Consider the following 14,062-nt stretch of genomic DNA (forward strand, 5'->3'; position numbering starts at 1 on the left):
GTTAAATAACTTAAACAATGCTGAGCTCAACCAATACTGTATTGCGCTCTAAACCGAAAACTAACTTTAATGTAATACGGAAATAAAAAGCGAAAAAAAAAGAAAGCGATTTTTAACAGACGTTTGTCCAAGGCACAAATCTAAAGCATTGATGCGAGAAAATTAAATGAAAAACCTAGTATGTATAAATGAAAATTGAAATTGATAATTGATTGATAACGATAATAAACGAAAAGTTAGAAATGAGGAGGAGCAAAGCGATGAAGAAGAACGTTAAACGAGAATTCACAATTAGCGAGGCGAAAAACAGATTCATTAGCGTTGTTTTAATTTATTAGTAAGTCGAAAGCGGCAAGCGACCCAAAAACACGACGATGAATATATCTCCATGTGTATGTATGTATGATTAAAGGACGGAGTACGAGGGAGGGGAGTCGAGTTATAGATATTGAGGAAGGTGATTCGGAAATACCTATGCGTACTCAAGCAGCATAACATAGTTATAAGACGGGAACTCGCAATACGATGATAACTCAACTTCCAAACCGATACAGACTTCTTCAGCTGACTTCCATAATCATAATCATTGTTAACACTTAAATATAGAAGATAACGCTTTAAAACGAACAAAAACAGACACTTACACGACCCTTGGTTCCGTCTGAGTTAGTTAGGTTCTGTTCGATCCCGATCCCGAGTCCAAGTTGCCGGTTACCAGTTACCAGATTCCAGTTCCATTTGCCCTGCCCCTCCACTCAGACTCGTCGTCGAACACACTCTGTGTAAATGCAATCAGTTAGATTTATAAGATGAATAACAAGTCGAAACGAATGTAAGACATCCCCAAAAAAGAGAGGCATTAATTAAGCTACGAAACAATTTGCAAATAATACTCATAGAGCGCGAGTCGAGGCAGAAGATGCAACATCATGCGTTACATTGTTTTAATATTGCGAATTACGAATAAATTGATCAATTAACATATACATACAGCAAAGAGCAAACAAATTACAAAACTGTTTTTATTAATTTTGTTAAACGATAATGAAATCATTAAAATAACTCTAACAAAGGAAAACCAAGCTAAGCGGATAACAAACGACAGATTAAAATTAATAACATATATAAATCGATATATATAAATACACACACTCACATGAAAACCACAACATTGAGCAGAGAAACAACCAAACAACAAAACATAAATTCAATTAAAAAGTAACAAAAAACAAAACCAGAAAAACAAAAAACAAAGTTTAAAGAACAAGCTCAAGCAGTAAGGCTAAAATGAAAAACAAATTTGTTCACAGTGTAAATTGTAACACACAGAGAGCGAAATTAAACGCAGGAAGAGGCGAAGTGAGGAATGTGAGCGAGGAGCTATTATTAAAACATTAAACGATTTAAACAATAAAAAACAGAAAATAAATAAAACAAAAAAAATACAAAAATTTAAACCGATTCGAACTGTCTTGTAGATTAACCGGAACTGAACTTGATAAACATTTCCACTCAATATGTACTGTATGTAAATATATACGGGGGGGATTCACACATAAACTGCAAATGTTTATTAAACATATGAACGAACTAAAGGTTGTCTAAATCCAACAATAAATTATTGAGCCAAACATTGAACAGTTTATTGCCGCTCAACTGGAGCGAGATCATTTCCGATACGGTCACGGTGCGTTTCATAACCATAAGTGACGCGTGGCGCGAAGGTCGAAGTTCTAGCGATCGATGCCCGACATTGAGCGGGTTTTGTTTTAGTGTTTTAAATAATAATATTTATTTTACTATGGTTGTTGACCCCTTATGATTTCGAAACGCACTGCCAAAGACTGTCAATACATCAAAAAAATGACGATGCCTTTGTTTTATGTGATTACGTTTCAGAACTGTATTGATAATCTTCGCTCTGCTTTTTATTAGGTGTGTGTATAATCAAGTAACAATCGGTAACAGTAAGGCTAATCACATGGGAGTCCGGCCCAATGCGGTACCCAAAACAAACAGTTTACCTATTGCTGGCAGTCGGTTAGAACTGCTTGAGCAATTTACAATGTGATGATACGTACATATAGTTTATATATGGTCATTACTCATTACTCATCCGAGTTGGGGTCTGAGTTGCGAGAACAGAGATAATTTAATTAAGTAAGTCACTTATCGAACGCGTGACTAACAGTTAATTGAGCACTTCGATTAGCAGTGTCGCGCATTTAACCTCACTCAACGCAATTGCCAATTTGTCTGTTTATCAAATCTACAGCCTACAGTATACGTATATATAGAGCATATCGTATCGTTTTTGGTCCTCTATGCGTGCTTTGTGATACATTTGTGCGTATACGTGGTATTGTCTTTATTCGTTGTTGTCTTATGTATTGTAAGTTAACAAGTGCGTCTAAGTATATTAAGTTAGTTGACTTTGATAGGGATTAGGCTAAGGACTATCACTAAGCGTGGAGGGTGACGACATTGGCGACTCTTTTTGGCCGCAACTAGACTGGGCACACGACAAGGAATCCAGGAATCGAATGAATGGCTATCCTAACTGAAGGATCTCTCAACCCGGCGTCTGTAGCTTGTTGCTGGATCGGGAGAATAGGGCCTTCTTCAGGATATTCGGCTGCCATTTGATGAAGCTCTTCTTGCTCTCCGATGTGGTGGATATATTGGAGCTGCTGGCACTGAGTGTCCTTTCCCGTTCCGTAACGTTTATGGTGCTGACGGAGTGCGCATGTCGCAGGGTCTTAGCACTGCCACTCTCATTCTTCGGCGTCTTGGCGAAACTATGCGTGATTCTGCGCAGAAAGCGATCCTTTTTCTTCGGTTTGTGTTCCGGCAGAGGGGAACCGGTATCGCCGGATACCGAAACGATGGTGGTCTCCGCCTCTGGCACCTTGAAGTTGGGCATGTCGGTCACATCCTTGTCATTGATCTGTATCCGAATGCTGGGCGTGGTCACCCGCTTGGGAGCCGATTCCTCCACTGGCGAGGGTCTGTGGGGAGAGATTTTTAGCATTACTTATGATACCAAGGTTTTTCGGAAAGAGTCTTATCGTAAGTTTCTGATAATACCCTAAGAATTCTTGATTTTATTATCTTTCTATCAGTTTTATTATATAATGAAGCATTTTTCCGTTTTGTATTTCCTTTAGAAGTATATTACTCATATTACTTCCCTAGTATTATCTTAAAAACTTAAAAGTATCTTTTTCTAACACAAGAAATTATCTAAAAATTCCGGCTAGTTCGTTCTAAGGTTGATCGCTCATATGGTGAATGCTATTTGCTTATATATTTTGTTTACTAGCAGTTGGTATACATTTGAGCATTTTGTGTGAATACAATAAAGCATTGTTGGGTTTTAGAAATTGACTTTAATTAATATCTTGTCTTGTCAGTCATTTGTAAACCTTTTTTATCTACTACCTTTAAAGTTTAATACAGAATCAACACTTACGTTTGCACCTGTCGCGTGGAGTAGATGGAACAGGCATCCAGATCGTGCAGCGAACGCGCCAACTTATCCCAGAAGTTGAACAACTTGGAGTCCCCGGCGTACTTGATGTGCGTATAGATGCCCAGGGTCTGGGGTATGTGCATATCTGGCTTGTACAGAATCGGTATGATCTTGCGAGTGTGGTTCTCTACGAAAGAGAAGCAGAGCGGGTAACTTGTTATGTGGTCTGGCGACCCTGAGTTACGAAGAGCGCAGCAGCTACTCACCGATCTGTATCTTCTGGGTGAAGTTCACGAGGTATGTGTTCTCCGGACTCCGAAGAAACTCCTCGGTGAGCACCACGATCAGGTGATTACAGCGGGTGGCCATGAAGTGGGAGAGTTGGACATGCTCGAAGGGAACGCCCATTAGCATGTCGCGATGGCGCAGGAAAAGCTGTTTTAGAATATTCATCGGTTATTTGTTGGAAGATACAAGACCCAAAATATCTCACTCACCCTGAGATTGTATCGCTCAGACTCTAGATTATTCATGATCTCGGTGGCATGATCGATGTCTGCTTCGGCGTACAGAACACAGGCATTGTATCTGGGCAGCGGTTGGCCCATCTGCACACATCTCTGGTCCTCGTCGCTCAGGATCTGGACACTTTGGCCCACTGTGATGTTGTTGTTGCTGCTGTAGTTGTTGTTGGTCTCGAAACAGTCGCTGGGGGGCGGGGGACACGCCTCCACCAGAGAGGTCTGCCGCTGCTCCTGCTTTATAATAAAGCGCCGGGTGTCCTTGGCTGTAGTGGATTATTATAAATTAATAATATTATCTACATATAATACAAATATTTTATAATAAAAGCCTTATAACTCCTAAGATCCTATAAAACTCCTAAATATTATATGTATTTCTAGAATATATATATATATAATATCTAATAATGAAACCTTTATAACTTCTAAGATCCTGTAAGTCTCCTAAATAATATAGATATTTCTAGAACTGTATTCATTTCAAAATTGATAAACAACATACTTATATATTTCTGAATTCAAAAATATGTTGTTTTTTGGAATTCAACAAAAACAATCTGGTTTTATATCTGAAAATATGCCTCATATTTAACCATAATTAAATGAGTCAAACCCATATTATAATTGTTATAAATCACATATTCCAGATTAAACCAGTAAATACTTAAATAGATTACTGGAATATTTTAGGTTTAATTGTTATTGCACAATTGAGAATTCCTAATTAAACTGAATTGCAATGCTTTTGGAGTACAGGAAATACCATAATTTGTATTAAAAATTCGTCTCGTGTTGCAATAAATTTATTTTTCGTACATCAGCTTTGACCTTCTAAGCTATTTAATTTGTTTTTCCATACAATGTGATCATAGAAAAGTTCGACCAAAACAAATATTTCTATACAAATAAACATTCCCAAACAAAAATGTCTGCTTCGAGACTTTTTATGGATGGCTACCATTTTTGTCAGGTGAATCCCCTTTGTTCAAATAATTAAACGGACTTCATTCTTAAATGATGGACGTTTTACTGTAGCTTATAAATAATTTTCTGAGGTTTTCATTTATGACACTCGTTTTTTTTCAGGTGGATAACAAAAAGTATTACCAGTAAACCTCTTGTTGAAGTAATAAGCGAACAAAAATAAATCATTCAAAAGTGGGTGACTTTTATTTTTGTAGCTACATATCTAGTATTCATCATAACTCAATTTGTTTATGTATTTATTGATAGCCATTGTTGTCAATTTATTTGTGTATTCATTGATAACCCATGTTTGCTTTAGATAAATTCGTCATAGATAAGTTAAATATATACGCGTTCCGCATACAACCGATATCGTTGCCAACATCCTTATAAGCGCGATGACAGAATGGCTTTTCCATAAATCCAAAAGCGAATCAACCAAAATAAGATCAAAATCGTTATTTGTAACTCAAATAGTATTCAAATGTGTAATTTAACCTTCCTTTCTACGTCAAGTTTTGATGTATTTAATAATCGGTATATATACTTCTTGAAAATAAAAGGTAGTTCCTAACTGGGTGATCCTGTACATTGGCACTTGATAATTTATATTATTATTTGAAATATTATTGTATGTTGATCTATTACTAATAGTATTAAAGATCATAGAGATATATTTATGATATATCTGAGAACATATATAATCTTTAGGATAGTTCTTAACTGGGTGATCCTGTACATTGGCACTTGATAATTTATATTAATATTTGAAATATTATTGTATGTCAATAGTATTAAAGATCATAAAGATATTTCTGATATATCTGAGAATATATATAATTTTTAGGATAGTTCTTAACTGGGAATTCCTGTACATTGTCACTGGATAATTTATATTAATATTTGAAATATTATTATATTAATATTTGATGATCTATTACCAATAGTATTAGGATCATTAAGATATTTCTGATATATCTGAGAATATATATAATTCTTAGTCAGTTATTTTTAAAATATTGATTGTAAATCTTCTATTACTTAGAAAACTGTATATACTTCTCTAAAGTTTTCTAAATAATAAAAAATCTTTAAAATATTGATTGTAAGTCTTCTATTACTTAGAAAACTGTGTATACTTCTCTAACGTTTTCTAAATAATAGAAGATTTTTAAAATATTTATTGTAAATCTTCTATTACTTAGAAAACTGTATATACTTCTCTAAAGATTTCTAAATAATAGAAGAAATATTATATTACTTAGAAATTACTTAGTATACACTTCTCTCAAGTTTTCTAAATTATAGAAGATATACAATCAATATTTTAAAGATAGTTAATCTGGTCATTCTCGCAGACACACGAACCGCTAATTCAAACTATAATCTATGGGCGATAACTTTAACCTGAAACTAATGGAACTCAAATTGATATTTGCAATTAAAGATAAGGACTACCCAGAACTATCTAGAACAAGTTAAATATACATTATATATATTAAATATATAGTACCTACCCAGATTCTCCTGTATATCGTCGCAGACATCCCAGCGATCGATGATGCCCAGGAAGTTCTCGAGATGGCCCACCTTGGCGGTCTGCGGGCTGCGCTGGCTCCAGCTGATCAGCACCAGATCCATGGGATTGTTGGCGTTCTCATCGACGAATCCCTTCTGCTTGGCCAGCTCCGAGATGCCACGCCAGTCCCGCTGGTAGCCCTCCTCGGAGCGCAACACCTTCTTGCGGTTCAGCATGCGGGACAGCTGCGAGCGGGTCTCCACGCCCAGCTCGGATAAGGGGGTATCGTTGAAGTGCCCCATACCCGTACCGATCCCCGATCCGGAGTCCATAACCCCCTCGGCCACCACCATGTTGGCGGTGCGATAACGCCGATAGCCGACGTCAGTGGCGTCGTAAAAGTGAGGGGAATGGGGATGGGTATGGGGATTGGGATGGTGATGGAAGTGGGTATGGGAATGGGTCTGGAAGTGAGACAGGGGATGGAAGTGGGAATGGGCCACCGAGTGCTGCTGATGGCATACAAATCGAGGGCGCATTCGCACTTGCCGCTGGCTTTATTGGAATAATTGGTGTTTGCTGCGCTGCTGTGTTTGTTTTTGGTGTTGTGATGCGATGATATATATGTATTTATCAACGGGACGTTTATCAGTCGAGAGGGCGGGCAATAAAACGATGAAGCGCGTGAGTTTGCTGTTGTGTTTTTTTTCTATTATTACTCTTTTTTTTTTTTTTTTTTTTTAGATCGCGCGTGCTGTTTTGCGGGCGGCTGGAAACTGGAACTGGAATTGGAAGTGCTTGGAAGGGGGTTGGGGGTGGGCTTTGCTATGCGAAATGGGCCGAGTGACCTCCAGCACCTTGCCGCGTCACAGTCGCGTTGTTTTTGTCTCCGATTCTGTTTTTTTTTTTATTTATCTGTCTGCTCCGCTTCGCTGTGGCGGGGAGATGATCTTCTTTTTACGTTTTTCGTCTGGCGTATGATCTTTTTTTTAAATATTGTTTAAATATACGCAAGGCACGCACACACACACACACACACTCTATAAGCACAGAAATAAATTTTATTCGCTTTTTTTCGAGTGCGTCCGCTCCGGTTTGTTGTTTTGTTTCGACTGGTTCTGTCCGCCGTTTTGTGCTTTTGTTTCTGCCTCGTCGACCCCCCCCCTCTTTCCACACCCCTTTCTCCACCGCCGCCTGTTTATTTTGGTTCCACACGCGGGGCGCTGCTGCAGCGGTACAATCTGTATCTGTATCTGTATCTGTATCTGCTCAGCTGCTTCGGCTAGTCGGCAAGTCGGCTGACAACAGTCTATTTACACTGGCTAATTGCTTATTAATTTATCTTCACTTTGTTTCCACTTTTCGGATCGGATCGCGAATCCGATAAGCTCACGGCGATCGATAGGCAAAAGCTGGCGGGAGGAGCTTTTGGGGCCCTAGTCATCGGTCATCGGTGGGGGTTTTGGTATTTTATCGATTGGGGCTGCGGTATTTTTTGCTGGTGGGGCACACTGACAGCCCCAAAAAGCTTTTACCTTACGTTTCAAAAGCTTTCGAGAGAGGGCGCTCCAACAGTTTGGGCAAATTGGATGAATGGTATCCATAAGATACAACGCAATAAAATTGCTAAGTGTAACATCTCAAACTTTGAAAAATATTATATCTTTTCTTTACATTTGCTATAGACAGAAAAATGTGGACGAGATTTTCATGATCTACTAGTTCAAAACTAACAGAATTTGCATAAATTGCTTGGGAGCATTTCATGGATATCATTTTTGGAACTAATGATATCTTTCCATCATATTTTATTAAAATATGACAATAGCACGCTGTTGTAAAAATTGTAATATTTTTTTATTATGTGTTTTTATTGAAAAATATACATATATCTAAATTCTGTGTTAATAGATAATCTTCACCGGAACAAAACCACTTACTACGGATTCTTTGACATTCCTGGCATAAGCATCTTCTAAAATTTTTAATGAAAAACAACTTTAGTCTTAAATTTATACTCTCTTTCGAAAATATTTTGTTAATACTTATCTGAACACCAATGAATGTTTTAATTACATTCTTTCGATAGTATTATCATCTGAGATTCAATATTATACTCTGAAGATTTAAAATAATACAAAATTAAGTTTCAAATTTATAGTTACAAACGTTTTAAATGAATACCTAGAAATGTTTTTTTAATTTATTCTTTCAATCAAAAAATTACAGTTATTATTCAACTAAGTCTAAATTCTACACTCAGGAGATTTAAATAAATACAACTTTAAGTTTCAATGTTATACTTCCGAAAATTTTAAGTTAATACTTAATTATCTTATTTGGTCGAATTTAATCTTTCAATAGCATATAATTCTTTGTTCGTTGAGTATGTTTTTTCTGTGTAAGATTGCCTTATGCAGAATCTAGTTGTTTTCTTAAAATGTTTTATAAAAATATGGATAAATGTGTACTTACTTTAACCCAAATAATGATTTATTGCCTCTCCCCCCCGGAGAAATTTCGCCTTATTCAAAGGACATGGCATTTCAAGACAAGCACCGCATGGTCATAAATAATACACAAAGTCCACTTGTAAATTCAGTTTATTTTCATTTGATTTTCTTGTTGTCGCCGTGGTTGAAGCCTGCACCTCAACGCTTTTTCAATTTCAGTTACAAATACTGAGATATACTTACTACACAGGTGACACAAATTGATTTATCGCTTGTATGGCTTTTGTTTGACTTTTTCTTTCGATTCAACATTTCTTGCTTGATGAATAAAACGCTGAAGGCGTTCAAATGTATTTTTAAATATATTTGTTTTGCATTTTTCATGGTTTATTTTTGTAATTTTCGTTTTTTGGTTTTTTTTTTTTGTTTTTCAGTTGGCTCTGCATTTTGCATTGCCAGCAACAATTAACAGTAAAAGTTGATTCCTTGCACACAAGTTGAAGTATTACCTGTTTTTGTTTGATTTCCGTTTCCGTTGTTAATTTATTTAATGTTGATTTACTTTGGGATAAGCCTTTTACATTATTTATTTATGTACCTACTTGGTATTTACTCATTTGGTTTGTTGTTCTATTTACAATACGTATGGTGTGTCGGTTGAGTGAGTGTCTTTCTTTGTGTTTCGTTACTTTCTTTTTGGTTTTCACTTGTAAATAATTGCTCAAACTGGATTGGGCACCAAAAGTCTCTCGTTCAAAGGCTAAAAAGTTTGATTTTTTCTCGAGAAATAATTTCGTTATTCATTAATTTATTCATGCTGCGTGTTTGTGTTTTAACCTGTGTCATCGCCCAAATATTCATTGGTATTTTTGCCCCAAAACGTTACGAGTATTTCAATTACATCAATTTACTTGCTTCGATTGTAGTTGGTTGTATAATAATTCAGCTTACATTTTTACACTTAGCTAGCCGTAATTACACACATTAGTTATATTGTTTCAATTAGGTCTCCTACACCTCCACTCAGTTAATATCCCCTTTACTTTCGTTATTTTTATAAGCATGCAGTTAAATCAATTATGCGAACCTAGTAAATATTCTCCGCCCCACATGTTAAATGCAATTACTAAGTACAATGTGTGGCTTGATTGTTTATATTATTAAGTATCCTCTGCGGTTTCCTTGCCTAAATTTGAATGTGTTTAGCCTCTGCGACGGCTGGTCAAATACGAAATTGATTCCTAGACCGAAATGCAAATCTTACAAATCTGAATGAGGTGTGTGAGTCCATGTCTTTGAAGTACTTGCATTGCATTTAACAACGATCCGATTAAATGTATAAGATTACAATTTATTGAGCTAATTTAAAGCTTTCCATTTGTTTTCGACCTGCCCATCCTTGAACTTTTGCTTCCCCGCTTGCCAGGAATATTTGAGTTTGGTATACTAACAGAATAAATTATAAATAAAATTTATAAGCCATATATATGTATATTGGCATAGATTCGTAGACATTGAAAAATATTATTGATTATTTTTTAGAGGGCTAAAATTATTCCCAATGCCTCAAAGAAGGACAAAGAGATTTTGCCATAAGATAGTTTGCTTGTCACACAAATATTTTGCCATTTTCTCTTTGTATCTTTATTAGGTTTATGCAGGTGAAAGCTGTGAAAACAATATTATTCCTATCTGTGGATCTCACATTAATTTAACGCCAGAAACCAAAAACCCATCAAATTGCCCTTGTGCATTCGGGCGAATATTGGGAAGCATTTGCGATGTAAAATACATTTCCGGATAATTGGTAATTGGGCAGAGAGACAGGGAAGTTCGTTCACAACTTTGTATTCAAGCTTTAGTTGGCTGAAACCGATAGAAGATTGCTTCAAGCTAAATTTTGTCGTTAAACTTTGCAACTGAGTTAGCACAGGTTCGTAAAATTATTCATTTGGCAAAGGCTGGCAATCAATTCGACCTCATTTCGGCTGCCTGACCACAAATTAATTGTAACATTGAACACCTAAAAAAACATTTAACATTTAGCTTAGTTTCACTTAGTTTAAATCCATTTAAAAATTAATTCGACAACAAGCTCGTTTTGCACTTAAGTAACAGTTTTTCTTTTTCACATCGATCCGCTAATTATCTAACTTTTCCATGTTATTATAATTCAATTGTTTATTAATTTACGCTACGCCACACATTTTTGCTGCAGGTTCTCATTAGGATTTTGTAGTTTTTGTGTGTTTTTCTTTGTCATTGGCACAAGTTGTGTGTTTCCAAGTATGAGTAAATCTATTGAATGTTTCTTTGCTGCGCTTTTACAATTATTGTTAACCTATGAAAATCGTATTTTTACTCAAAATGGTTCTTGGAATACTTGATACTTCGGCTTGCGCTGCTCAGCTAACTCCTCTCCAACGTCTTCTAAGAGATACAAAAACTTTTCTGTTGTTTATTGCTATTAACATTTACTTAGGAGTACTTTTCAGTTAACAACTTAGCTTCAGACGTAACTATTGACCAACTTTTTCCACTCGCGGCAGCTGCCCAGTCGACGCCATTCAGGAGGGGAGTTATTTTTTTGGGTGGGAAAACCAAGGGGTGTAAATACTCTGCTAAAGAAAAATTGAAACCATTTGGCTAATCAACTGAATAATCGAAACCTTTCGCTTAATTGCTCCCTCCAATTGGCGTCGTCCTGCAGCCTCAACTAGATCATATCCTAGCACAATAATTACAGGACAATCAGGTGCGTTCTGGTAAACAAATTCGCCATTTAAATTGTAGTTGTGAAGTAATAACTTATAAATATTACATATTTTTAAAATATTAAAAGTTTTTATTAAAAGGGGTATTATATTTTAATTTTTAAAGTAAATAACATATTGTATACCAAAAATTGGAGCAGGCGTAGAATTCTCTAGTGTTTTAAAACCACCTGAAAATATGCCTAAGATATACTGTGAAAAAAAGTACAAACTAGTTTTGTACATTGGTTTTATTGGAATAAAAACTACTATGGCATACTTGTAGGCGCATTTTCAAGTGATATTAAATCTGAATAAATTGCTTGCAGGCGAATTTGATTACCAGAACGTTCCTGATCTAACATTTAAAATGCCATCGAAGTAACTCTATAAACAACGTTTTTTTTAACTATTGACTAAACTTCATCACTTTTGATTTTATATTTTGTTTGCTCTAAGTGGAGTCTACCTCTCAGTTAGATATAAAACAAGTGATTTCCGCTCGGGCAGACTTAACTACAATTAGCATTAACTTTAGCTTTAGCCGAGCACTTCGGAGTGCTCCATCCTCAATTAGTTATTTTTTTATATTTTAGTTAACAATTTCTTTTTGTTTCGATTTCTTGGATTCTTCTGTTATTCTTTGTAGCTTTTGTGCGCATAACTTTGATTTGGGGGGCATGGGGGAAAAAGAGGAATTGAGTGGGGGGTTGCAGGAAGAAGGGTCCTTCGGCTTCCTGCCACAAACTTGTTGTTCCTGTTGCCAACCGTTGGCATTTCCAGCACGCGCTGACATCTCTTTTCCGGTCGCTGCTGCAGCGGTGTCACTTCCTTCCTTCCGCTCAGGGAACGCCTTGCATCTGCATCTGCATCTGCATCTGCATCTCCATCTGCTGGCGCTGCAGATTCAACTCGGTGCGGTTCCTCATCATCCAGGTGCGCTCCAGATTCTCGCGGATGTTCCGCTCGTTCTCCTGTCGCACTGTCAGGAATAAAGATCGGTGTAAATGATTTCGGTTTTGATTTGTTTTAAATTGCCCTGAAGCAAAGTGCTTTTTGTAATAAAAAAGGTATATATCTTAAATATATTTATTTATATTTAAAGGAATACCAAGTACCTTGCTCATTTTCTAAAACAGCTTAATAGCCTCCAAAAACTTGGGAAAAACATGTTAATTTCAAGGATTGAATTATATTTTTGCCGTTCTTATTTTTAGTAAATGAGCAATGGTTTCATAAAATTATATCTTTGGTTTCTACTTCACACTTTACTTTATAAAAATAAAAGTATATATCTAAAATATATTTATTTATATTTAAGAGAATACCAAGTACCTTGCTCATTTACTAAAACATCTTAATAACCTCCAATAAATTGGAAAAAATATGTTAATTTCAAGGATTGAATGATATTTTAGCTGTTTTTATATTTGGTAAATGAGCAATGGTTTTATAAAATGATATCTTTGGTTTCTACTTCACACTTTACACACTTTACTTTGTAAACATGAAAGTATATATCTAAAATATATTTATTTATAATTAAGGGAATACCAAGTACCTTGCTCAATTACTAAAACATCTTAATAGCCCCCAAAAAACTTTGGAAAAACGTGTTAATTTCAAAGATTGAATGATATTTTAGCTGTTTCTATATTTGGTAAATGAGCAATGGTTTTATAAAATTATATCTTTGGTTTCTACTTCACACTCTTCACTCATAACTCTAATGGAACAAGTTCTTAGGTCTACAAAATAAACTAAAATATTTCAAAATTCACTGCGCACTCGTTATTTTCCTGTTGCATTTCGTTCAAACTGCAGTTGAAGTAAATGCCTGTTGATGAATTCTCGAATGCAACTTTCATCAATCCAGACTATTTACTTTAAACACAGTCCAACATTTTTCATCTGGCGCTGTTTTTATTTCCGTTTCCGCTGTGCGTTATCACGTTTGCATATGTGTACAGTTATCAAGTACATATACCCCATTTCACACACGGTACTCGTTTTTTCGCAACCCCTTTAAAAAAAACCCCTTCCAAAACCCCCCTTATAAAACCCCCTTGACATGACCCCCTGCGATTGTCGTCGCGGTTGCTGTTTGCTCAACGCTTTTGTGCATTTTACAGCAGTTTTAATTAACGCTCAACAAACTGGAGATGGCAAACGGGATTGGCAATGGGAATGGGAATGGGAATGGGCATGGAAATCGGTGATCGGTGGTGAAAGGGGTGCGAATTGGATGGACAAACATTGGTCACCTGCCCCGTGGGTGTTGTGTAAAGTGTCAAAATTTGTTTGCCAATCAATCACAAACCTACACGCGGACACAGTTGCCACAATTTCAGTCACAATGTTTGGTTGTTTTTGTT

The 14,062-nt window shown here is 36.1% G+C and overlaps 2 protein-coding genes across 10 annotated transcripts in view; both read right to left on the minus strand.

The window, feature by feature from the left end:
- Positions 1 to 1,641: 1,641 nt before the first annotated feature.
- Positions 1,642 to 7,877, minus strand: LOC119552079. The gene is made up of 5 exons (XM_037861855.1): positions 6,480 to 7,877; positions 3,970 to 4,259; positions 3,739 to 3,907; positions 3,473 to 3,659; positions 1,642 to 3,008 (listed from the first exon to the last, which is right to left on the minus strand). Exons 1-5 carry the CDS (start codon positions 7,018 to 7,020, stop codon positions 2,573 to 2,575), a joined length of 1,623 nt encoding a protein of 540 aa, XP_037717783.1. The 5' UTR covers positions 7,021 to 7,877; the 3' UTR covers positions 1,642 to 2,572.
- Positions 7,878 to 9,825: 1,948 nt separating this feature from the next.
- LOC119552159 overlaps positions 9,826 to 14,062 on the minus strand; it is an 85,415-nt gene continuing 81,178 nt past the window's right edge. For 5 of the 9 annotated variants that reach the window (XR_005219578.1, XR_005219579.1, XR_005219575.1 and 2 more), the window contains one exon: positions 12,531 to 12,669. Coding sequence is in view for 4 of the 9 variants with exons in the window: in XM_037861977.1 (XP_037717905.1) it covers positions 12,530 to 12,669 (140 nt within the window). In the remaining 5 variants the exon portion in view is untranslated. Of the gene's footprint in view, positions 12,670 to 14,062 lie in introns of all 9 variants that reach the window. The other 4 variants (XM_037861977.1, XM_037861975.1, XM_037861978.1 and 1 more) reach the window with 1 other exon arrangement.

This window comes from Drosophila subpulchrella, chromosome 2R (genome assembly GCF_014743375.2).
Source record: "Drosophila subpulchrella strain 33 F10 #4 breed RU33 chromosome 2R, RU_Dsub_v1.1 Primary Assembly, whole genome shotgun sequence".
NCBI classification, from domain to species: Eukaryota; Metazoa; Arthropoda; class Insecta; order Diptera; family Drosophilidae; genus Drosophila; species Drosophila subpulchrella.